Source organism: Panthera leo, chromosome A3, assembly GCF_018350215.1.
Source record: "Panthera leo isolate Ple1 chromosome A3, P.leo_Ple1_pat1.1, whole genome shotgun sequence".
NCBI lineage: Eukaryota > Metazoa > Chordata > Mammalia > Carnivora > Felidae > Panthera > Panthera leo.
Window position 1 is genome coordinate 79,125,702 of NC_056681.1, and position 27,965 is coordinate 79,153,666.

The 27,965-nt window shown below is 34.6% G+C and overlaps 1 protein-coding gene across 3 annotated transcripts in view; it reads right to left on the minus strand.

Annotated features, from left to right (window-relative positions):
- Window positions 1-27,965, minus strand: part of USP34 (ubiquitin specific peptidase 34) — a 248,353-nt gene that overhangs the window by 77,581 nt on the left and 142,807 nt on the right. For all 3 annotated transcript variants that reach the window (XM_042932359.1, XM_042932358.1, XM_042932360.1), the window contains 8 exons: window positions 22,738-22,838; window positions 22,119-22,328; window positions 18,309-18,434; window positions 17,144-17,266; window positions 16,264-16,347; window positions 15,690-15,776; window positions 5,631-5,831; window positions 2,692-2,774 (listed from right to left, as the gene is read on the minus strand). In XM_042932359.1, coding sequence (XP_042788293.1) covers window positions 2,692-2,774; window positions 5,631-5,831; window positions 15,690-15,776; window positions 16,264-16,347; window positions 17,144-17,266; window positions 18,309-18,434; window positions 22,119-22,328; window positions 22,738-22,838 — 1,015 coding nt within the window. The remainder of the gene's footprint in view (window positions 1-2,691; window positions 2,775-5,630; window positions 5,832-15,689; window positions 15,777-16,263; window positions 16,348-17,143; window positions 17,267-18,308; window positions 18,435-22,118; window positions 22,329-22,737; window positions 22,839-27,965) is intronic.

Here is a 27,965-nt window from a genome sequence, read left to right on the forward strand (position 1 = left end):
TCCATACATTTAGTTACTTCAGTAGAAAATGTGCTACTACAATTTAAAGTATTAAAAACTTTCATTGTAACAAAACCAATAAATGGGGATTATTTGTCTTATAAATAAATAGTTTGGAAAAGAAAAAGCACTGATCTCTAGCATCCTCACTTTGTTATAATTAACAAAATACCTTTCAAACTCTCAAAAAGAAAGTAAAAAGTACTAAGATACAACTTATGTATCATATATTTGTCCGTATTTCATGTTTAGTTATTATCATATTGGCATAATCAACTTTACCAAAAGCAACCTACCCATCTTTTAAATATACAGCATAAGAAGATTTTTGATAACACAGGCAAAATATTTGCTCTAACTGCCTTAATTAATACAAACCTACCACCATATGAACTCAAAATGGGGGCCTATGAAAAGATAACGGTGCATGAACAGGCACTGAGAAAAAACAAGGATGAGGAGTGGTAGAATGAAAACAAGAATTGCCACAGAGTGAACCAGCTTGAATAGCAGAAGTTGGTAGCAAACCTGCATGTTTATTTTTTCTCGTGTGAGACTAACAAAGTCATGTGAACATTTCTTAATTCTCAAGAAATAAAACCAGATTAAAGCAGTTACTGAATTGCCTTGTTACCTCAATGTATTGTGGTATGTTGGAAGAGTGAGGTAGAGTGTGGGTTAGTGAGGACACAGAGGAAGAGTTAAGAATTATTTAAGTGAAGAGTATTGGTGGTGAGGGTATAAAATTTATCTGATCATACAATCAAAGGCATGTTATAGTAATCTCTTCATTTCTACATGCTGTCCATTCCTAAGTTTTATAAACAATGAGACAAAGTATCTGGTACTAAAAATACATTCTTGAACAAGATCAGATATAGTTCATATAGAACTCAGTGTCTAGTGGATGGAGGTAGATATTGATTAAGCAATGAATGTGAATTCAACTGAGAGAGAGACCCAAAAAACAGGGTAAATTATAAAAGAAATAATCTTAAAATAATCATGCTATTTATATGCAACCACTGCCTATGAAGGTGACTTTTAAAAGCATCTAAAAACAGCTATCAGCTATTAGCCATGAATAAGGTCAAGCAATTTCAAACGTGTTTACATTAGCTTTATAAATCATTTGAGTATGATAGCAAACTTCAGCCCAACATAAATACCTACACAATATTTAGAAATTAATTTCACAACTTTAACTTATGTGATTATTAAAGGCATACAGTCAGGTACCCATGTATCAGTCAGCAATTACCACACTTGAATTTTTGCATTAAAATTTTGTACATTATTTTCAAAAAAAGAAATCTCCACTGTAGCCCAAATTAAATGGGATATCGCCTGGCTAAACTATATTCATATACACATATTTCCAGCTCTGTCCACCAAGGGCCTAGAAACAAGGAGTCCTCAGTAGCAATGAGTATACCAAGAACCCATATTTTGTTCCTCCCCAACAAGAACTACAGCTTCTTAAAGAAATGGCTGATTCCAGGACTAAGGTAGAGAAATTACATGCCTTGAGGATCTTACAGTGACAGGAAAAATAAAAAAGGACTCCTTCCCTCCACCCCAAATAATAGGGATATGTCAAAATGACCCATGAACAAGCTTGAGGCGGCCAGCTCAGGCATAATTTGAGTAAAGTGAATAGTAATAGTAACGAACTGCAACAAACCGAGTGAAAAATAATCCATTAATTCAAACTGATATGAAGTAAAAGGAAGAAGAGAAAACTCTTCTTCAAAACACAATGTCAACGAATAAGCATAAAAGGAATGGTTGTAAGTCAGAAAATCACTAGTTTCCAAACATTTACTAATAACTGAATTAGGCAAGAATCATCTCTGCTGAAAATGAATGAAAGTTTTATGAGGAGCAGCTTCCCACGGGTTACTTTTCATTAGAAAAAATCAGAAACCTTACTGTAAAGAAACCTGCAGGAAACAAAATAAACTAGTAAAAATTAATATCATTAATAATGGGACAAACTGACATCACCAGTTATGTATTGAGAAAGACACTTTACTTACAGAGTACTGCTGCTAAAAATGTATATATTCCTGCTGAAAATGTATATAATCTGAATTTAATCATGAAGAACAATCAGGAAAACCTAAATTGAAAGGTGCTTTATAAAGCAACTGGCCTGCACTACTCAGAAATGTCAGTATCATGAGAGGCTAACGAAGTATCCCTGGGTAAAAGGAAATGGAAGAAATACAACCAAATGCAGTACATGATCCTAGACCAGGGGGGGAAAAAAACACTATAAAGAATATTAATGGGACAATTTGAGTGTGAACTATATATTAAATAACACTATCATAACCATGTTAAACTTGCTATATTTGAGTGTTTACTCCAATTATTAAGAAAATGTCCTGGTATCGAAGGATTATGGGTAAATGGTCATGATATCTGAACCTTACTCTCATAAAATTCAGGACAATATATAAATAAATATGTGCACAAAGACACACACACACACACACAGAAAATGAACGTTCATGATTATGCAATAAAAACTGACAAAATGTTGACAATACACAAATGAAGATGAACAGTAGAAAAGTTAAGATGCCCTAACAGTTTTTCTGCTCACTTAAATGTTTTCAACATGAAATTTTAAAACACTCCATTCTTACTACAAATACATACATAAATTATGTAAAAACTTCATACCTAGGAGCCAGATTATCATATGTATAAGTAACAGACATAAGTCGCTGAATCAAACTGGTTCCTTGGACAAGAACAAGAAATACCTTCAAAACAAAAAACATTACAAAAAAATCTTTAAATATGCTAAAACACAAAAATGCATTTTTAACCCAAAACTCCAAATTTGATTTTTATCTATGACAAAGAAAATCATACAGTAAAAATATCAATATTAGAAAATCAGAATTTTGCGAACAAACTTAAGAATAGCAACTTAAAAAAAATGAAAATTTAGAAATACAGAGGCCAAACTATTTTAGTATTATTATTATTATTATTATTTTACAAAACTATTCTTTGTATTTGACCCACAAATTCTTTACATGTCACCCACATGGGTGAAAAAAACATATTACACATGTCGGTGGTTTATTGGGGTGGTGAAGGAGAATTATACATTTTTAAATTTTGAAATAAGTAAGGCCAAGCAGCAACAGAGATCTCAACCATCCTGAAACAGAGAAAAAGATGAATACAGGGCATAGATTCTAGATTAAAAATCCTGAGGATCAATATTTAGTTTGCAAACTTTCAAGCTGCATGATTCTAATAAACTACTTAATTTTTAGGTATTAGTTCTTCTATATAATGGGAATTCTATATAATGTTCTATAGAGTTCTATATAATGGTAGAAAATAATTTGCTAATTTATATAAATAAAGAATTACTGACTCCCTTCTGCAGATCGAAACCCTTCTGGGCACTTATGTTATAAGCACTGTTCCCATCCTGGAGGTTTGAATCCACTGCAGCAGATAACATAGAAAGCACTGTAACACAAGGAATACAATGTGCCACATGAGCAAAAAAAAGAGAGCAGCAACTAAACCTGTCCCTGGTGAAATCAGAACAGCTTTAAGGAAAGCGGTCTAGGCTGGAATTTGAAAGTTCAACTTGAAATTTGAACGTTCTGAAAAGCTTTTTAAGGATAACAAATGAAATAATGCATGACAGTAAATTATGAAAAAATTAGTGTTCTTCCTATCTATAGAGTATCAAAACTGGCTAACTTTGTCTCTAGAATTAATATAACAAAGATTTTTGTTCCCAAATAGCTTAATACATTAAGTTCTGATTATGATAAACCAATGGAAAAAAATATTTAGTAAGCACCTTTTCTAAACTATAGAAGTATGTGCACAGAAAAAAATCATAACTATTAACGGTAGTCACCTATGACTAGGAGGATAGGTTCACCTATATATTCCGAATTATTGTCAATAAGCATGTACTTGCATATACTTTTTAAAAAACAATATTTTTAAATTCCTTATGTATGTAGTTTATATCTATACTATATATATTTATTATTAAAATCTCAAGAGGATGGGGCGCCTGGGTGGCTGAGTCGTTTAAGTGTCCGACTTTGGCTCAGGTCATGATCTCGTGGTTCACGAGTTCGAGCCCCGCGTCGGGCTCTGTGCTGACAGCTCGGAGCCTGGAGCCTGCTTCCGATTCTGTGTCTCTCTCTCTCCCTGACCCTCCCCCCATTCATGCTCCGTCTCTCTCTGTCTCAAAAGTAAATAAATGTTAAAAAAAAAAAAAAACACATTAAAAAAAAAATCTCAAGAGGAAACCACTAATCAAGGTCAAAGCTGTGAAGTTATTTAATGAGTTAATGGAAAGGGGAGCTTTCAAATTATAACTTGGAAAGATTATTCTGGAAAAAAATTAACTGAAACATTATAGCAATGCAAGGTTAAAGTAAGTAAGTAATTGGCAATAAGCAATACTGGAAAACACATTTAGATTACACTGTAGTCTCCATAGTCTATTTTAATTGTATTAGCTGTAAATGATTTGGAATACTAACAAAATCATCTGGCCCCTTTAATCTCCAAAATTCCAAAAGGGAAATATGCTTCAGGTTTCAATTTTCACCAGTAGTTTCCAACCTATGTTCACTACAGAACCTATTTCTCTAATCAGAAACAACTCACAATTCTAGAGTTTCTAGGGTCAGCTATGAGGTAAGATGCTGTTCTCAAAAGGTTACAAATGAGGAAGAGATCTCACTAAAAACCTGTCTTCATCTGTCCCCATTTCCCAATTCAGGGATGGAACAATTCGAACAGCAAATATTTGATCACATGAACAAAAGAATCCACAGCCAGAAAGAATTCTAATTATACTTGTGGATGTCATCCTGGTTATGGTGCCATTTTCATTCAGCTCTAAATATACCATTCTATCAACTTGCTTTGTGATGTTAGGGCTGGTACATCATAAACTAAATTCCTCTTTTGCCAGCTGGTTTCTATGAGGTTCCATTAACCTGGGACACTAGAGAGATTACTTTCTTGCTTGTTCTGTCAGCATTGAAACTTAAGTATTTAACCCATTTGATTTCAGAAGCCATTGATTTCAGAAGCAGTAGCAGAACACCTTCCTCAGAGGCCTAAACTGCAGGCCAACAAGATCCTTATAACCTCCTCATTTCTGATAACCCCAAACCTTTTCCATATGCTTCTCAAACCCTAGAGGTGGTGAATGGTTACTCCTTTGGGTTACCTCAACATTTTCCTTTTACATACTTAGTCCTCCAATACATACACATAAAAACAATTATTTACTTTAAATCACCTCTGTTCAAACACCTAGTGGGGCTTATTTCCCTAAATGGACCCTGACAAATTTAGTATATAAATTACTGTGTAAATGACTAACTACAGTTGGGGAGTACAGCAGAATGACATTCATTCCTGAAATTTGGATAATAAACTGAAAAACATTACTATTTCATAATTACTACTCAATTTAAAATGAAGGTATCACTTCAGCAGTTACATCATATTGTAGTAGTCTGGGATCATATTCCTTATGCATTAGCGTATTCTTAACTCGATAAAACACAAATAGAATTCATTACTATAATCTAATGGGAACTTCTGTACTTTACCTCTGTTAATCTTGGTATATGAAGACCCTTGGCATGATCACCAGCAGCCTTTCTTGATTTACCAGGCCAAGTTCTTTTCCTATGGCTTTCTGCTATACCAGACCAGGCAAAGACATCGTGATAAGCTAAATCCAAATCGGATGGATCTATTGCAAACTGGCATATTAACTTCAGCAAGCAAGCAAGACAGTCTAGCTGCCACTGTGGAGAAGAAGAAAATGTCATTTCCCTATTTTGGTTAATTTAATATGGCCACTATATAACCTGAAATTGAAAGCTAGAAAATAAAATTAAGAGATGAAGTACTGTTGTTTTTCCATGCAAATGACATATACTCCAATATTCTGGAGCCAAAGCAATTCCCCAAAATTGTAAAAAATAACAGAAGATTTTGCACTTTACATAAGGAGATTTAAAATAAAAATATTTTTGGTAAAATATTTCATATGAAAATTAATTTCTGATTTAAAGCTCTACTTTAGAATTTTAAAAACACCTCCTGTGAGTAAATTAGTAAGTATCATTTATGTGCAAGATGAAAGTTTCAGAGTGCTCACATCAACAGCTATTTTCCACTCTTCCTAATCCAACTTCCAAATTGTATAGCTAAACCAATATTCCAGGTAATGCAGCAATACTACATTAGATTTTCAAGAAAGTTATCAAGAAATTTCAGTAAGAATAGTCTTTTTAACAAATGATCCTAGAAAACTGAATAGTCATACCGAAAAAAGTAAATGAAACAAACCCCCAACTTCACTCTACATATAAAAAAATTAACTCAAAATGCATCACAGAAATAAATGCAAATAGTACTTATAGTAGAAAAAAAAAAGGGGGAACATACTTGCGGTCTTGGAGCAGAGATTTCTAAATAAGATATCAATTTTGTTAAAATTAAAAACCTCTCTGCTTAAAAGACACTGTCAAAATAATGAAAAAAGCAAGCCACAGATTGAATACAAATATTCCCATACATACATGTAGTGGAAAAACTTGTCTAAAACAATTAAGGAAAAAAAAAAAGTCTTACAACTCTTTGCTAAGGTGGAAAGGGAAAGGAAAAGGAAAGGAAGAACAACAACAAAAAAGTCCACGATATGAACAGACACTTCATGAAAGAAAAAAAAAAAAATCATGGTCTTAAAAAGTATGAAACTTAAGAGATTCAGTGAAATAAGTACTAATGAAGGAAATTTATAAACACTTACATTAAAAGAAAAAGATCTCAAATCAAGAATCTAACTTTCCAACTTAAGAACTAGAAAAACTAAACCCAAAGCTAGAAGAAATAAGGAAATAATACACAGCAGAGGTAAATAAAACATAATAGAAAGACAATAACAAAAAAAAAATCAATGTAAATAAAAGTTTATTCTTTGAAAAAAACAAAACCTTTAGCTAGAACTAAAAAAAGTGAAATTTGTCAAATCAGACATAAAAGTGGGAATTTTTCTACCAATTCTACAGAAATAAAAAGGATTCTAAGAGTATAATAGATAAATGTAAGCCAAAAAGCCAGATAACCTACATGAAATGGACAAATTCCTAGAAACGCAAAACCTACCAAGACTCAATCTTGAAGAAACAGAAAATCTGAATAGATATATAACTAGTGATGAGATTGAATCAGTATATAAAAATCTCCCAATAAAGAAAGCCTTAGACCTGATAACTTCATTAGTAAATTCTACTAAACATTTAAAGATGAATACCAATCCTTCTCAAATTCTCTAAGAACAGAGCATTCCCAACCCACTCTATGAAGCCAGCACAAGCTTGGTATCAATGAAAGAAAAAGTCACTACAAAAAAAATTACAGACCAAGATCCCTGAGGATTAATGATGCAAATATTCTTGAAAAAACGTTAGCAAACAGAATTTAGCAACACAATAAAAGGATTGTACATGACCAAGTAGGATCTGTTCTTGGAATGCAAGAATGACTCAACATACAAGAATCAATCAATACTCCACAACAAAATGAAGAAAAAAGACCACCTGATCATTTCAATTGATTACATGCAGAAAAAGCACATGAAGTAATTCAACACTCTTTCATGATAAAAACACTCAACAAAATAGAAAGAGGTTAAGCATTAGACTCCTGAACTCAGCTCAGGTCATGATTCCAGGGCCATGGGACTGATGGCTATCTCGGGCTCCATGCTGAGAATGGAGTCTGCTTAAGACTCTCTCTTTCTCAGCCCCACCCTCCACCACTGCTCACACAGTAAGCAGGCAAAAACTCTAAAATTGAAAAGAGAAAGACAGAAAGAAAGAAAGAAAGAAAGAAAGAAAGAAAGAAAGAAAGAAAGAAAGAAAAGAGAGGAAGGAAGGAAGGAAGGAAGGAAGGAAGGAAAACAAACTACCTGAGCATAAATAAAAGCCACAGATGAAAAACCCACAGTGAAAATCATATTAAATTGTGAAAGACTAAAAGCTTCTCCACTAAGATGAGGAATACTGGCTTTCCTCACTTCTGTTCAGCATAGTAGGGGAAGTTTTGGCCTGAACACTTAGGCAAGAAAAGAAACAAAAGGCATCTAAGTTAGAAAGGAAAATTATCCATTTGTAGAGGATATATAGAAAACCTTAAAGATGCCAAAGAATAGCTCTTAAGATAAATGAATTCAGCAAAGTACAGGATACAAAGCCAACACACAAAATTCACTTCCATAGGTGAACAATGAGCAATATGAAAAGGAAATTACAAAAATAATTCAATTCACAATAGCATCAAAAGAATAAAATACTGGGGCGCCTGGGTGGCTCAGTCGGCTAAGCCTCCGACTTCGGCTCAGGTCACGATCTCACTGTCCGTGGGTTCGAGCCCCGCGTCGGGCTCTGTGCTGACGGCTCAGAGCCTGGAGCCTGTTTCAGATTCTGTGTCTCCCTCTCTCTGACCCTCCCCCGTTCATGCTCTGTCTCTCTCTGTCTCAAAAATAAATAAACATTAAAAAAAAAAAAAAAGAATACTTAAGAATTAACCAAGAATATGAAAGTCTTCTACAATGAAAATTATAAAACAATGCTGAAGAAAATTAAAAACAATACATGGAAACACATCACATGTCCATGGATTGGAAGACTTATTATTACTCAAAACAATCCGTAACAAAATATGACATTTTTTGCAGAGGGAAAAAAAAAAAACAACCCACGCTAAAATTCAAAGGGAATCTCACGGGACTCCAATGCCAATACAATCTTAAAAGAGAAGAACAAAACTAGAGGACTGACACTTCCTGATTTCAAAACTTACTACAGACCTACCGTAATCAACATGATGCGGTATTGGCATCAGATACATATGCAAATTAATGGAAAAGGGGCACCTGGGTGGATCAGTTGGTTAAGTGTCCAACTCTTGATTACAGCTCAGGTCATGATCTCCCAGTTCAGGAGTTCAAGCCCCACTTGGGATTCTGTCTCCTCTTTCTGCACCTCCCCCTCTTGTTCTCTATCTCTCTCTCAAAAGAAATAAAAATAAACTTGAAAAAAAAGATTAATGGAAAGGAATAAAGCACCCAGAAATAAACCCTCACATTTATGGTCAAATGATTTTTAACAAGGGTGCCAAGACCATCCAATGGGAGAAATGACAGTATTTTCAAAACACAGTGCTGAGAAACCTTGGATATCCACATGCAAAAGAATAAAGTTGGACCCTTACACACTAAAACACCATATACAAAAATTAACTCAAAATAAATCAAGGCCCTACGGACTTCAAGCTGTATTACAAAGCTTGAATCATCAAGACAGTATGGTACTGGCACAAAAACAGACACTCAGATCAATGGAACAGAATAGAGAACCCAGAAATGGACCCACAAACATATGGCCAACTAATCTTTGACAAACCAGGAAAGAATATCCAATGGAATAAAGACAGTAAAGACAGTCTCTTCAGTAAGTGGTGCTGGGAAAACTGGACAGTGACATGCAGAAAAATGAACCTGGACCACTTTCTTACACCATACACAAAAATAAACTCACAGTGGATGAAAGACCTAAATGTAAGACAGGAAGCCATCAAAATCCTCGAGGAGAAAGCAGGCAAAAACCTCTTTGATCTTGGCTGCAGCAACTTCCTACTCAATACGTCTCCAGAGGCAAGGGAAACAAAAGCATAAATGAACTTTCGGGACCTCATTAAATAAAAAGCTTCCCCACAGCGAAGGAAACAATCAGCAAAAGAAAAAGGCAACTGACAGAATGGGAAAAGATACTTGCAAACGACATATCAGATAAAGGGTTGGTATCCCAAATATATAAAGAACTTACCAAATTCAACACCAAAAACACAAATAATCCAGTGAAGAAATGGGCAAAAGACATGAATAGACACTTCTCCAAAGAAGACATCCACATGGCCAACTGACACATGAAAAAATGCTCAACATCACTCACCATCAGAGAAATACAAATCAAAACCACAATGAGATACCACCTCCCACCTGTCAGAAAGGCTAACATTAACAACTCAGGCAACAACAGATGTTGGTGAAGATGCGGAGAAAGAGGATCTTTTTTGCACTGCTGGTGGGAATGCAAACTGGTGCAGCCACTCTGGAAAACAGTATGGAGGTTCCTCAAAAAATTAAAAATAGAACTACCCTATGACCCAGCAATTGCACTACTAGGCATTTATCCAAGGGATACAGGGATGCTGTTTTGAAGGGACACATGCACCCCAATGTTTATAGCAGCACTAGCAACAATAGCCAAAGTATGGAAAGAAATGTCCATCAATGGATGAATGGATAAAGAAGAGGTGGTTTATGTGTGTGTGCGTGTATTATATATATACACATATATATCATAAAGATATGAAATCTTAAAGAATGCAATCATAAAGAATGAAATCTTGCCATTTGCAACTACGTGGATGGAACTGGAGGGTATTATGCTAAGTGAAATCAGTCAGAGAAAGACAAGTATCATATGACTTCACTCATATGAGGACTTTAAGACACAGAACAGATGAACACAAGGGAAGGTAAACAGAAATAATATAAAAACAGGGAGGGGGACAAAATACAAGAGACTCTTAAATATGGAGAACAGAGGGTTACTGGAGGGGTTGTGGGAGGGGGGATGGGCTAAATGGGTAAAGGGCATTAAGGAATCTACTCCTGAAATCACTGTTGCACTATATGCTAACTTGGATGTCAATTAAAAAAATAAAATTAAAATAAATTAGTTAAAAATAAATAAATAAATAAATAAATAAATAAATAAATAAAGGCCCTAAATATAAGAGCTAAAACAATAAAACTCTTACAAGAAAAAGTAGGATAGAAGCTTGATGACAAAGGATTTGGACACATGATTTCTTGGATAGGACAGGTAACAAAAGAAAAAACAGACACACTAGACTTCATTAAAATTAAAAGATTTCATGCACAAGGCTATCCACAGAGTAAAATGGTAACCCACAAATGGGAGAAAACATCTGCAAACTATATAAAGGTTTAATATTCACAATATATAAAGAACTTCTAAAACTCAACAAAAACCCAACAACCTGATTCAAAAATGAGCACAAGAGTTGAAAAGACAGTTCTCTCAATGGCCAAAGAACATAAGAAAAGATGCTCAACTTCACTGTTTATTAAGAAATGCAAATTAAAACAAAGAGATAGCACTCAACACCCATTAGGATGGTTGATATCAAAAAACCAGGAAATAAAAGTGTTGGCAAATATGTACAGAAACTTGTGCACTACTGGCAGAGATGTAAAATGGTTTAACTCCTGTGGGAAACGACATGGTGGTTCCTCAAAAAAATCTAAAAACATAATTACCATATGACCCAGCAATTCTACTCTTGAAGAAATGAAAGCAGGGTCTCAAAGATATTTATACACCTATATTCATAGCAGCATTATTCCCAATAGGTATAATATGGAAGCAACCCATGAATGCATGGATATACAAAATGTAGCATATGCATACGATGGAATATTATGTATGCAGCCTTAAAAAGGAAGGAAATTCTCCAATAGACTACAACAAGGATGATGCTGGAGGACATTTTGCTAAATGAAATAAGCTAGTCACAGAAAGACAAATACCACATGATTCCATTTACAGGAGGTACTCAGAGTAGTCAAAATCATGGAGGCAAAGTACAATGGTGGTTTGTCATGGGTTGGGGAGAGGGGACAATGGGGAGTCACTGTTTAATAGGTATAGTTTTAATTTTACAAGATGAAAATAGTAATGGGGTTAGATGATGGTGATGATTCCACAACAAGGTGAAGGTATGTAACACCAGTGAACTACACACTTAAAAATGGTTAAGATAGTAAACCTTAAGTGTATTTTACCAAAATTAAAAAGGGCAAAGCACCATGAGGTAACACTACATACCCAGTAGAATAGCTAAAATTAAAAAGACTGACCACACCAACTGTTGAAGATATGAAGCAACTGGAACTCCCATAAGTCGCATGGTACAACTGCTTTGGAAAACACCTTGGCAGTTTCTTACAAAGTTAATCTTACATTACCATATTATTCAGCAATTTCTTTTCTTGGTATTTACCCACAAGAAACAAAAACATATGTACACAAAAAGATTTGTGTATGAACATCTGTCAACTTTATTCATAATAGCCCCAAACCAGAAACTCAAATGTCCATCAAGAGGTGAATGGATAAGGAATAGTATACCTATAAAAGGATATACCACTCATCAATAAAAACTAACAACCAACCAATACATGCAACATTTATCAGGCTCAAAATACATGTTGACTAAAAGACACCAGTTACAAAGAATACATATCGTAGTATTCCATTTACATGGAATTCTATTAAATGCAAATGTAATCTTTTAACAACAAAAAGCAGATCAGTAGTTGCTTAGGGCTGGATGGTTGGAAGAAGGGAGGAACTGATGGTAAAAAAGCAGGACGGAACTTCTGGTGTAATAGAAATATTCTATATTTTGTTTGTGTTGGTGGATTACACAATTATATACATTTTCCAAAACTTAAAGGTTCTGTTTTTTTTTTTTTTTTAAAAGTAAATTCATTATCAGAGCACCTGGACGGCTCAGTCGGTTAAAACATCCGTCTTCGGCTCAGGTCATGATCTTACGGTTCGTGGGTTCTAGCCCCGCATCAGGCTCTGTGCTGACAGCTCAGAGCCTGGAGCCTGCTTTCAATTCTGTGTCGCCCTTTCTCTCTGCCCCTCCCCCACTCATGCTGTCTGTCTGTCTGTCTCTCTCTCTAAAATAAACATTTAAAAAATAAATAAGTTCATTATGTACTGAGAATACCTCAACTCCATATCACCTACAAAAATTAACTTAAAATGGATCAAAGACCTAAATGTTTAAAAACTAGCTATAAAATTCTTTATCTTGACAGAGAGAAAGAAAGAGAGCATGCACAAGCGTGTGAGAGGAGAGAGAAAGAGAATCCCAGGCAGGCTCCCACCTAACGCAGGGCTCCATCTCACAAACCCTAAGATCACAAACCCTAAACGCAGGGCTCCATCTCACAAACCCTGATCCAAAACCAAGAGTTGGATGCTTAATGGACTGAGCCACCCATGCACCCCCAAAACTGAAATTCTTTTTTTTAATGTATTTTTTTAAATGTTTATTTATTTTTGAGAGCTATTGAGTGGGGGAGGAGCAAAGAGGAGGGAGACAGAAGATCCAAAGCAGGCTCTGCAGTGACAGCACATAGCCCAATGTGGGGCAGGAATTCACAAACCATGAAATCATGACCTGAAGTCAGACGATTAACTGACTGAGCCACCCAGGCACCCCAAAACTATAAAATTCTTAAAAGAAAACAGAGTCATCAATATCTGTGACTTTGGATAATATACTACTTCCAAGAATGAACCTGGGGGGTGCTTGGGTGGCTCAGTCGTTTAAGTGTCTAACTCTTGACTCTGGCTCAGGTCATGATCTCTTGGGGTGAGTTCCAGCCCTGTGTGAGGCTCTGGACTAAGTGCAGAGCCTGCTTGGGATTCTTTCTCTCTCAGCCCCTGCCTCCACTGGTGCTTTCTCTCCCTCTCAAAATAAATAAACTTAAAAAAAAAAAAAGAATGAACCTTAAAACATTATGCTTAAGTGAAAGAAGCCAGTCACAAAGGACCATGTACATATTGTATGGCTCCATTTATATGAAATGTCCATAATAGGCAAATCCATAGAAAGTAGAATTAGATTAGTGTTTTCCCAGGGCTGAAATGTTTGGGGGAAAATGAGGAATGATTGCTAATGAATATGGCATAGGGTGTTTCCTTCTGAGGGGATCAAACTGTTCTGGCATTAGTGGTAATGTTTGCACAAGTCTGTAAATATACTAAAATATCACTGCTTTTTAAAAGGCTGAATTTCATTATATGTGAATTCTATCTCAAAAGTTTTTAATTTAAAAGTATACCTCAACTATACCTCAATTAAAAGGAAAAAAAACTAAGAAACAAGAATGACTGAATTTGTAAGTATTCTATAATATGTGAAGAGAGATGCAAATAGGGGTGTAAGCTGGCTTGCAAACTGTGTCTCAGGCATGCTTAGTAGCATCTCAGGCATTGCCAGGCTACAATGTGTCATATTTGGTAGTTAACATTATCTTATTAGTAATACTTCATAAAAATATCTACAATTTCAAAAGAAACAGAGAAAAAACCTTTAGCTTATGACTGATTTCCTGTAAGCCTTATTCCAAACTAAACTTAGAGCAAGTCTGCAAACAAAATTCCTATAAATGACACATAACTACTTGTTAACACATTTAAAATCTCCCACTTTGCCAAAGAACTAAAAAGCACATTAGAATTCTAAGAGAATTAATGGGGTAGTAGACATGACTAATAAAACGCAACAGATGTTATAAGTCACAGAACTATAATAATTAATAACTGAATAGAGGTATCTATTCTAAAAAGAAAATATCACAGTAAAATATATTTAAAAATAGAAAAATAAGTACTGAAACCAGTGGTAAGAATAACAACAGCTTGGTACATAATGATAGGTTTTCTAAATCTATTTTCTTTTAGTAACTTGGTATTAAATTAAGAACACTTGACTCCTAGGTTCTAAGGTAATTCTAAACCACAGTACTAAAAAGTTAGTATTTGAATGGAATGTTTGATAATGCTACTCTACTTTGTTGGAAGTCAGGAAAGGGAGCATCCTTTATAGCAGTATCAATTTTTTAATATTCCACAATTTTATTTTCTTAATACTATATAGAATAGTGCTTCTTCACATTAATAGTTTATTTAAAAAAAAAAAGACAAACTTCCTTTTTGTTAAGTGCAAATGATTTTGTGAAATACTTTTTAAAAAATCTGTAGGGGCACCTGGGTGGCTCAGTCGGTTGAGCATCCGACTTCGGCTCACGCCATGACCTCGCAGTTTCTGAGTTCGGGCCCCGCGTTGGGCTCTGTGCTGACAAGCGCAGAGCCTGGAGCCTGCTTCAGATTCTGTGTCTCCCCCTCTCTCTGCCCCTCCCATGCTCACACTCTGTGTCTCTCTGTCTCTTGATAATAAATAAACATTAAAAAAAAAATCTGTAGCCATATTCAGTATCTGTAAAAATCTTCTCAAGGCTTACTCTCAATTCCTGCACCTAATTCATTTCAGACCAGTCACAAATGGTCTAAAGACACTTATTTGAGTAGCACTACTATAAAGGAAGAAATACTCAAAACAAAATAAAACACTGAAAAAGGATGTCTTCCAATATTTGAAGACATAAACCAGTTCTTTTAAAAGCATCCAAACATTAAGACTGTATAAATACTAATATGTAATTTATTTACCTAAAGGAAAAAGATTTACAAATTACCATAATTCAGAGTCATGAATTTTGGCACTTAAATTTTAACAGGTGTCATGGAGAATTCTTATGAATAATTTTTATCAGATACCGTATTTTTCAAAACTTAGTTCTACTACACTCTATAATCTTCCTTACTACAACAAAGCATGCGGCAAAAGATATACTTGCTAACAAAAAATGGAAGTGCTTAAGACAGGACACTATTAACTGGTTAAAAACTGGTTTCACTTACCACAGTCCAGGATTCCTGCTCTTTAGGCTCCAGAATTCCAGAATTAAAAATTTCTAATAACTGTTGAAGCCCTCCAGCAGCAACAAACTGTAAGTAATTGTGAGAGTACCAGTAAGAGAGATGCAGCTACAAAATGTCTTGAAGACCTGCTTTTGATTCAGTAACTAGATGTGTGTGTATTTATGTATACATGTGTGTAAAATATGCATCTTTAATCTAGGAAATTACTCTGATTTAAATAACCAAAATAACTTCTATGTAAAGTGATAACCTACCTTATTTTCAAGAAAATTTTAAAACAAGATTCTTGCAAAAATCCATAAACGTATCTTTAAATTCCATTGACAATTTAACTATAGACACTGAAGTGTCCTAACAAAGTATTCCAATAAAGGAAGAAAATAAGTGTACCAAGGCATTAAATAATCTCACCTTATTACTGTGATTTACAGTAATACATGATTTTTAAACCATCCTTTATTTTACTAAATTTAAAATTATTGATTATGATACCTACTTTTGGAAAATTAGGGATAATTTTTATCAATACACTATTTAACACATATGATCAAACCTTGCAACTCCAGGAATTTTTACTATTTTCCACTTGATCCTCACTTGAATCATCTGAATCTGGATAAAGATCACTGTAACTTCCCTGTGGGAACAGCAAAAAATAAAAATAAAAAAATAAAATAAAATAATGGTAAGAGGGGTGCCTGGGTGGCTCAGTCAGTAAATCATCTGGCTCTTGATTTCAACTCAGGTCATGATCTCACGGTTCGCAAGTCTGAGCCTCACATCAGGCTCTGCACTGACAGTGCAGAGCCTGCTTGGGATTCTGTCTCTCTCCTTCTCTCTCTCTGACCCTCCTGCACTCTAAGTAAATAAATAAACTTCAAAAAAAATGTTTAAAAAAAAATGAGAGAAGGTGGCAGGAGAAAAAAATTATTCTAGAATTAAAAGATAATAGGGGCGTCTGGGCAGCTCAGTTAAGCTACTGACTCTTGATTTCTGCTTAGGTCATGATCACATGGCCGTGAGATCAAGCCCTGCTTCAGGCTCCATGCTGAAGGTGGAGGCTGCTTAGAATTCTCTCTCTCCCCTCCCTCCCTCTCTCTCAAAAAAATAAAAACAGAAACAAAAAACCCACCACATTCTTGGAACACCATGGTGGCTCAGTGAGTTGAGCATCTGACTTGATTATCACTCAGGTCATGATCCCAGGGTTGTGGGATAGAGCCAACTATCAGGCTCCGCACTGAGCCTGAAGCTTGCTTAAGATTCTTTCTCTCTTGCTCTCTCGCTTTCCCTCTCCCCCACTCACATGATCGCTTGCTCTCAAATAAACAAACAAAAATAAATAAATAAAAAATAAAAGAATATAACACATTCTGGAATTTGGCTCCAGAGAAAATACAAGTATTTGACCGTAAGAATGGAAATGCAATTACCGTTGACTCTCTCCTTATCCTCCTGTTAGGTTTTCCCAGTGCTTCAATAATTTCCAGGGCATATAATAGCTTGTGAGCACTCTTAATTTTGAGAAGTTCTTTCCAATTAAGTCCATCATTACTCTTAAATTAAGAAAGGAAAAACATAGGTTTTCTCAAGCCAACTTACTAAGGGATCTCTCCCCATCAAAAAAAATTTAAAGAAATGAACACTATATAAGAACTCAAATATTACATATACCTTGAAGTATGTTCAAACCTATGAAGACCAACTGTATTAACTAGTATTCATGGCATGCTTAAAACACCAATTTTTCATTAAATTTTATTAAAATTAATAATGCAAACAGCAGCACAGGAAAAAAAACAACTCTATCTTATTAACTTTTAAAACAGATGAGGCAATGCAACATCTTCCCAATGAAAAAACCTATGCAGCCTAGCCGAATGCAACAACTTTTAAAGATACAGAAGCAGTAAAGTCTATTATTTAACACTTATAAAAAGTTACACCTGCACATTTAGAAGTCATATGCAAATACATAAACCTTAAAATACTGTTATTTTCTACTCACAATTTATGAAATGATATTCACACAATGTGCATCTCTGATAATATTATTAGACCTACTCTGAGTCATCAACCAACATTTCTCAGGCTTACCTTGTTCACATCTAAATCATTTGAGATACACGACCTTCTGAAATCACATGGCCAAGTCCCAAGTCATAGAAAACCATTAGTGAACAACATTAGGACACTGTTTTTTCATTCATCGTGTACGTGTTCTATTGCTATCTCTACCTAACCCTTTATTATATAGCTTTGAAAGAATAATCTAATTATTTACAAAGATATCTAACACTTACACTTGTGAGGTCGTGCCCCAATAGGAATATTTAAAACATATAGCAGTATGAAACACTAATATAAAGGCAAATTATGTTTTTTAAATATAATTTCAGAAAATATCCTTGCCTTGCATTAGGCCCATATTATTAAGTCTAACAAGTAAATGAACATTAAAATGAACTGTCACTTTTTATCCATTAAATGGGCAAAATTTTACTAAGGATACAGGTCAACAAGCAATCTTATACACTGCCAGGAGGAATATAAAATGGTACCATCCTCTAGGAGAGCAAAAAGATGTTATGGGTTTACCTGTTCGTCTGAGATATTCTGGAATGCCATCAACATGTTAGGACATGTAGGAAGAAGCATCAGTAGCTCCCATACACGCCTAGAGAGATTTTCTGCATGAAGATGAAGTTCTTCACATCTTAAGCTCTACACAAATAAGAATAACTGCTTATCAAGACAGATCACTAAAAAAAATAAACCTAAATTTAAGTTTAACTTTTTTGCATAAAATCCTTGATTATCAAATTTGGTAACATTTTTTAGTCTTACTTTACTTTTTAATTTTTTGAATGTTTATTTATTTTTAAGACCGAGAGAGAGAGAGACAAGAGTGTGAGCAGTGGATGGGCAGAGGGAAGGAGACACAGAATTAGAAGCAGGCTCTAGGCTGTCAGCACAGAGTCTGACTCGGGGCTCGAACTCACGTACTGTGAGATCATGACCTGAGCCAAAGTTGGACACTTTACCCTACTGAGCCACCCAGGCGACCCTAGTCTTACTCTAAAAGTAAGAAATAAGTCATTTGTTCCATAGTAAACAATTTTAATTTTTTAAATGTTTATTTTTGAGACGAAGGGACAAAGAGGATGAGTGGGGGAAAGGCAGAGAGAGGAGGAGACACAGAATGCGAGGCAGGCTCTAGGCTCTGAGCTGTCAGCACAGAGTCCGACGCAGGGCTTGAACCCACGAACTGTAAGATCATGACCTGAGCTGGAGTTGCACACTTTAACTGACTGAGCGACCCAGGCATCCCAACAATTTGTTTTTTAATTATTACTTATAAACAATAAATATATTTATTCAATAAATTGATTATGTCAAAGTAGTAGTTTTTAAACTTGTTACTGGATGCTTTTTGGAAAGAAAAAAGTGACCTGTAAATCTTGATACTTTAATTCAGGAAACTTTTCAAATAGAAGTGAAAACATCTGTCTTACAAAGCCATTCAAGTAAATTTCAAGAACATTATCAGGTCACTATTCTAACTACGACAAAGTCTTGGTGAATTAAATCCTTGACCTTACGCATTTGGTAAAAGAGTACATCTTTTTTATTTTGCTAATCCATATCTTATTTTCCAGTCTCACATAAGCAGAGATTAAGAGGAAAGCAAACAATTTTTTAAAAGCTACTTTTTTCCATTATCATGTGTTAAATTTGAACTCTGTTAGATGCTGAGATAATAGTAACCTGAAAAAGGTTTCAGAAAATATATAAGAAATAGGCAAGTTTCCTTTTTTTAAAAAATTACAGCACAACCCCAAGAAGTAAATAAACAGCTAAAGCTAAAATTTACAATTTTGGAATTTTCCAGGGTATGAATTTGTGTATTATTTTATTACTACTGCTGTCATAATGACTTTTTGCTAGGATACAATGGATGCCAAAGGAATCTTCTGTATATCTATAAAAAGTTTAGTTCTTTCTGTATAATGACATAAAGCTAGCATATCTGAAAACAAGGAAATCTTAGAGTCTCAAAGTATCCTTTGCTTTTCACAACCCTAATGAAGAGAAGCAACCCAAAGTAACATTTTTAGTTCAGTTGGGGAAATGGCACTGAAAATTCTTCAGTAACATAAATTCATTACTTTGTAAACACCAAGTTTAAAAGACAGAAAAGTAAGGCTGTACTCTGTGCAAAGAAACAATCTGAAGGAAAAAAAAAATCCCAGGTGCAAATGTATGTGCTAGGTTATGATTAAAAAGCCCCACAACATGGGTCATTCACAACAAAGATCCTCTATTTTTATTTTTGTAACCTTCCACAAGACCAAACCAGTTTTGGGAAAACAAAGGAACCCCACATCAACAATGGTATACTTGCCACAAATTTCAAAAAAAGACCTGCTCAAAACTGAATTCTTCCTCTCCAGTTCAGGCCTCATCAGGACTATTACAATGGCCTATTCACTGGGCCTCCTACCTCCAAGTCTTTGTTTTCTCTAATACATCCATCACACTAACACCTACACTTTGTTTCTAATACCCCATAAAAGATTTCATTTTGTTGCTTTAAAATGTTCTGCGATAATGGCAAAGCATTTTACACAGAAGAAAAATCTCATATGGCCCTTTGTGGTACAGGTTCCAATCTCCTTTTCATTTTTTTAATTACACTATACTCACACTCCCAGTATTTCAAACATGCCATTCACTTTTTCTGTGAATCTATAATGCTCCTCTTTGCTCTTAGCAGCAGGACCCAATTTGAAAGACTCTCCTTTTGCAAAACCTTCCCCAAATTTTTGTTCCCTATGTTCCCACATCTGTATAGCAACCCCCAAGAAAACGGAATTCTTCTAATTATCCTTCTGTCTTTTAAACTGCCCATACAGTGCTGACATGAAGTAAAAGGTCATTAAGTATTTGTGGTATAAAATACAAAAGGTAAAAAAAAAAAAAATGGAGGCTTATAGGGATCTGTTACTAATTATTCTGTTACTAATTATTGAACAAAAGAAGAATTTCTTAGGAATTTAAAAACTTGCCACCACAAGAAACCCCAAGCTATGAGGAACATAGGGCTCCACAGCAGTTACCAATGCATCCACAATCAAACATATTTTGCAAACAGGGAAAAAAAGTCACTTAACATTCTTGGGAAAGAAACAATAAGCACTATTTTATATGGCACTCAATCTCAAAATAATAATTCACTGCATGAGACACATGAATGAATATCATCTTAGGATAAGTCCATTTAAAGGCATTAATATATATCAGCAGACTAACACTGAATCCTTTTGGTGATCTCACTCTTTTTACATACCATCTTCATAGTGATCACCCACACCTTACTTCTTCAGACCAAACCCCTTCTCTGAGCTCCAAACACAATTATATACGATTCCTTGACATTACCACTTAATGTCCCAGGAGCATCCATTCTTCATCTCAAATGGAATCTATCCAGTTGCTCAAGACAGAAACCTGGATGCCATGTCCTGTTTTCCTTCTTCCTGAACATGAGCCTATCTCCACTCCTAATCCAATCCACAACCAAATTATGTTGTTCTGATCTGCAGTCCACTTAATTTGTCCACTCCCTTCATTCTATTCCAGGGCACCGTCAGGGCTTTCTTGAACTAATGCATTAGGTTCCTTATTACTTTTTCTACTTTTACCAAACAAACCTATTACCTTAAAAACCAAAATCAGAATGTGTGCTCCTTCCCTCTGCTTAAAACATCTTACTGCTAATCACCTTACAAGGTGAAAAGGAGTAAAATAAAAACACGTTGCATGGCCAGACTGGTTCTATTCACCTTTCCTATCTTATTCCTCTCATTCCTCTCTCCCACTAGCCTCCACATTCTACTCATTATTAGCACTCCAACAATTCCTACACCTGCCTGATTCCTTATATGAAGGGCTTCAGGAATCAATTACTGTATGCAGGCGATCCCTCAATTGTCTTCATTTAGGTGGCTCCTTTTCATCCTTCTAGCTCAGGTTACATATGGTTTCCTTCAGAGAAACCTTCCCTGACCAAATAATATATATGAGTTTCTGCCTATCCCTACTCCCTAATAACGTTAGTTTTAGCAGCCATCTGTGTCTAAATTTTAGCTGTTAGTTTACCCAAAACTATCTGCCAGGCATATCAATTATTTATCTTCCCCACTAGACCGAATGAAGGCTGAAGCTGCCTATTTTGATCCTTGTAAAACAATGCTTAAAACACACTAGTTTTGGATCATATTAGGCCGTTAAATACCTAATGAATAAATAAATGGACTCATAGGTTTTATTGCACTTACAAGTACAATATTTTCCACTCAACAGAAAGACAAACAATATACTGTAAAAATAAAATGATATAGTCACCTCAGTATCTTCCACTGCCACTTTTCCTGAGGGTGGTTTAAATGATGCAAGCATCTCTAATAAATCAAAAAGAGTAGTTAAATGAGGTTCTTGTAAAAGCAAAAGCATAGGAATGTTGTCCTTCTGAGGGGGTGGTAGGCAAGATGCAGGCAGCTGAACACCTTCCCCTTTCCGTTCTCTTCTTGGTGCACCCAAAGATACAAATACCATCTATAAAAATAAGAGCAAAGGGGAAAAGTATAATATTAAGTATAAAATTAAAGTATTATGTATAAAATAACTTCACAAAATCCCCCCCAAAACTTCACACACAATTAAAACAAAAGCAATAATTGTTTTTGAAGGATACCTTCAACTATTTAACTGTTGACTTTAATAGTCAATACACATCATTAAAACTTGGGGCACCTGGGTGGTTCAGTCAGTTAAGAGTCTGACTTTGGCTCAGCTCATGATCTCACACTTGGTGAGTTTGAGCCCCACATCGGACTCTCTGCTGTCAGTGCAGAGCCTGCCTCAGATCCTCTGCCCCCCTTACTCTCTGCCTCTCCCCTACTCACACATGCACACCGCCCCCCAAATAAATAAACATTAAAAGTCAAACCACATTTGTGTGTACCTGCATATCCTTAAAACCAAGCTCATGAAGTGCTTTTTCATCATAATCTGTTGTTAACTCATGTCCAGATGAAATCATCCTGACAGGTCCCATAAGGCCTCCTTCAAAACAGCAGAAAACATTAAATGAACATTTTTATAAAAACTTATTTGCTGACATGAATACATGGTTACAGTATGTGAGCCTTCCTCCTAAAGAGCCTCATTTCACTAATCCCTTACTCTGCTTTATCTTTCTTTAAATACTTAACGAGCATCTGACATTATGTATCTTTCTCTCCTCCAAAAAAAAATCCCAGTTCCATAAAGGCAGACATTTTATTACATTCAGAGATGTATTCCCAGTACTAGAACATAACAGGCATTCAAATTTTATTGTTTAATCCATGAACTTTTTTTAAAAAAGGAAATGCTTGACAGAGTAGGAAATTAAGCAAAATGATGAAATATCAGAGGAATGATTTAAACTTAAGTATTGTTCAATTTTATAAACTTCATGTAGAAAAATTCCATTGGATGGACACTACACAGCTCAAGAATGAGTGAAGTAGGCCTACTGTTTTCCATAATGATGCAATTCTTCACCAAAACTGTGTTACTATAATTCCTTAAATGTTTAAAGGCTAGTACCAAAACTCATCTATTACCCTTTTTGGTTTTCCTCTCAGAACTTCTGATATTGCTTAGTGTATTCACAGTTTATTATTCAGAATAATTTCATCAAATTTAAAATAAAAATTCCATTAAGATTTCAGATAGAATACATTAAGACATAAATTAACTTGGTATCTCTATTATAATATGTGTACAGAAACATGCTAGGCATACCCACTTAGTCAAGTGTTTATTTATATATCTCAATAAAAACTCTACATTCAACTTCTGATACTTTGGCAGGTTTTTATTAAATGTCTTTTCTACCTTACTGAGATAATACAGTCTATGATTATTTATATTTTTTACAATATTGAGATAAAAAAATCCTTAGTTGTGATGGAATGCTAAGATAATATATAGCTGGTTTGGTTCCCAGTGTGTCAGATACTCTAAGCACACATAACTTTGTTCCAAAAAGAATTAAGATGGCTAGTACTTGATTTAGGCTCTTGAATTCTATTTGGTATGAGACAGGCCTACACTTACTATATGTTAACTTTTGATTATAATGGTTTGAATTGGCTTTTATAATTAACGGAGGTTTCCATCTTTTACCAGTTTCTTAAAAAAATATTTATTTTTTTACATTTATTTTTGAGGGGGATGCGGGAGGGGCAGAGAGAGAGAGGAGGGGGAAACAGAGACTCAGCAGCAGGCTCCATACTGTCAGTGCAGGCCCCGATGTGGGACTCGAAGTCACAAACCATGAGATCATAACCTGAGCCAAAAGGAAAAGTGGGATGCTTAACTGACTGAGCCACCAGGTGCTCCTCTTTTACCACTTTTGAAAGCATCTTTTTTAACATAAGAACTGCTTAGTCCTTAAGAGTTCTGTAAAGAGTTACCAACTTTTAAAAATTTTAAGTCTTAATTCAATAAATGTTTCTAACCAATAAAAAGCAACAAAAAATCTGAAAAAACCCTCTTATGATGGTATATTAAATATATATACTTTTTATCCTTTGAAACTCCAATAAATTGAATTTTAAAATTTTTACTAATTATTGGACAGGGAGGAAAAAGGGAAGAGATAATATCAACCAAGTTTGTTAAGTTGAAAAACAAATGAAGTGGTAACTAGCAAGACCCCAAAAAGATAAATGTCAAACCAGAGATAGGCTTATAACCTGTCATTTGATTTATACTGGTTTAACACAGAAATAAGATCAACACCTGACAAAGACTAGGAAAAGGGGGAGGGGAAAACAGAGAGGGAGAAGGAGGGAGAGAAAGAGAAAAAGAAAAAGAGAGGAGAAGAAGAAAAGGAAAAGAAAATCAAGTCTGTGATCTATGAGACATTAATAGTCTAGGATATATTTAATTAGAGGCCCAGAAGTTAGGCTGAGGGGAAAGGAAAAAGAAAAAAAATATTTGAAAAATACATATAATTGCTAACCTTTTTCAAATTCGGTAAATATTATAGACCCAAAGACCTAAGAAGTTAAACTTACCCGAACTACATAAACACAAAGAAACAAGAAGGCACGTTAAAATCAATCCCCTGAAAACCAATGTCAAAAAAAATTCTTGGGCTGTCTGACTGGCTCAGTCAGGAGATCAAGCACCTCTTGATCTTAGGGTCTTGAGTTCAAGTTTCACCTTGGGAGTACAGCTTACTTTAAAAAAATTTTTAAAACCAAAACAACAGCAAAAATATTCTTTAAAATCAACCACAGTTACAAAGACATACCGTACACAAAGGATGACAGAAAAAAAACACTTTCAATCAGAAACTCTGCAAGCCAAATGACACTGGGTAGCCCCTTAAGAAGTCCTGGAAAGAAAACACTTCCTGACCTAAAATTCTATGTCCAGTGAAAATATCCTTCAAAAGAGAAGGCAAAATGAACTTAACAGAAGCTTGAGAAAATATACCACCAAAAGACTTGGAAGTACAAACATTTTTAAAGGAAGTTTATTAGAAGAAAGAAAATAAAGAGAAAGAAATCAAATGGAAATTTGGATCTATATATGGGAATGAGGAGTGCCAAAATGGTAAATATATGATAAAAAAGAGAAAAGATGACAAGAAACTAATACAAAATAACCAGATAATTTGCTAAACATTCTATTTAAAATGCAGAAACATGAGTCTGGATTTTTAAAGATTCAACGATTAAAAACAAATAGCCTCAAAAAGATATGTAACCATGAAAATGGGAGTACTCAAGGAACAAAAACGAGATGTTAGATACTAACAGCATGTTAGTATCTATGTTAGATACATGACAGCAAAAAATGAAAAACTCAAAAGAAGGTTGAGCAAAATAAAGCTGAAAACATCTCACAGGAAGTTCAGTTAAAGTCAAAGAAATGAAACATGAAAAAAGTAAATTTGGAATAGTCCAAGAGATGCAACATGTAGATAATAAAGAATTCCTAGAAAAAGAAATTATTAAATAGTGGACAGGAAAACAATAAACTAATTCAAGAAAATTTCCCCAAATTAAAAGATACAAGTTGCCAAACTAAAAACTAAAGTACCCATCACATTAGTTGAAAACAGACCAAATATTCAGACCGGGTATTACAAAATTTGAGAACAAGGAGAAGACTAATTAAACCCTACAAAAGAAGAAAACAGAATATATTAAAAATGTTGGAAAGCAAATGGCTTCTGGAACAGCAGCAACAGAAGAAATGTAATGCAGCAATACCTCTAAAATTCTGAAACAAAACTATTTCCAATCTAGACTTGTGTACCCAGCCAAATTACCATTTAAGTATAAAAACATGAAAATTTTTGATTATTCAAAGAATCAAAACTTTACACCATCCAATCTCTCGAGAAGCTACTGAACAATTGCATTGTATTCCAGAAAGAAAAAAAAAAAAGTGAACCAATAAAAAAGGTATAGGATATCAAAAAAAGGATATCCAACATAAGACAGAGGCAAAGAGAAAAACCAAGAGGATGATAAAATGTATCATACTGCTATGTATCAGATTTGGAGAATAAAAGTAGGATCAGTGATAATACAGAAATGCATTACTGAGGGGCCATCATGACCAAAATCCCTGTTACCTGCATGATATCTTCCCTGTGGAAGGAATGGCAAGTGGACTTGACCTGGATTCTTATCTGTACCTGAACTACCTTCACCATATGGTGGTGAGGTGTCTACTCTCATCTCCATGTCCTTTTATCTGAATCAGGAGAAAACATTCATATCTCATGGAAGAAATTGTTAGTCTATTCTTGAGAGATGAAGTAGGTCATGAAGAGATTAGAAAAAGTAATAAATACCTAATATATTTCTGTTATGTATTCCAGTGTCTTGCCAACATTATACAGCACAATTGTGTATACAGCACAAGACCTATACTTGAGAACTTTCCCACTGACATCCTCAGATGAAGCTTTATAAACCCTTAAGAGGAAGTTAAAATAAACACTCTCTTTAGCTTGTTTCCTTCTGTGATCCTCTAATAACAACTGTATTCCCCTTTTCCTTTATCAAATTTGTGCTTAATATTTTCACAAAACTAAACACATTTTTTAGGAATATAAACATTAGAGGTAAAACTACAAAGAACACACAAAAAAACAATAAACTAAAAAGTCAAGACATCATTAAAGAGAAGTAGAAAAGAGGATATTAAAGAGAGATACACAAGTAGCTTCTAATAATGTTCCAGGTCTTAATCTGGATGGTATGTACATGGACACATTTCATTTTATTATTACTAATTTCATATTCTCTTTATGTAAAATATATTTCAACGTAACTAAAGAAAATACCTTTGACTGGAAAATCCCATAACTAGGTATTTACCCAATGTACATTAGATGAGATAGGTGTGGGGATATTCTCTGTGGCCATGCTTGTAAATGGCAAAAAAAAAAAAAAAAAAAATGCAAACAACCTAAATGTCCATTAACAGAGGATTAGTAAAACATATCACGGCACCACCATATAATAGGATATGTAGATTTAATAAGAATGAGGTGACTTTCCACATGCAGTATAAATAGAATGCTACCATTTGTGTTTTAAGTACATGAATATTCTTACATTAAATCTTGGTATATCTTAAAGGGTATGTAAGAAAACAACAACAGTATTTGCCTCAGAAGCAGGGAAATGGATGGTTTAGAGATAGGGGTAGGAGGGACACTTTTCAACAACTCTTCTATGGTACCAAGAATATTTATTAATTAATCAAGAACAAAATTAAAGATCTGATACTTGAGAAGACACTTGTGGTTCCATCTTAAGCATGATCCACCTTACTAAAAGATGCCAAAGAATTACTTCACATAGGCAGGTTGAAAATCCTTAAGCTTTTAAACTTTAAGATTTTTTTTTTCTAAATATATACTTAGCCTATTACATTTTACTTAAAATTTAAAGATCTGATATTATAACAGCTTCCTTTCATGGTTGTTCCTCTGATTAACTCATATTTTATGTACTATGGAAAAACACTAAAAATGCACTAGTGGTAACAATAAATGAGGAATGGAATATACCTTTCAGGCCTATATGAAAAATTTCTTAATATGATACTCTTTTGGAGGGAAGGGGAGATGTACAGGTGGGATTTAAGGGTGTATTATTTTCATATGCT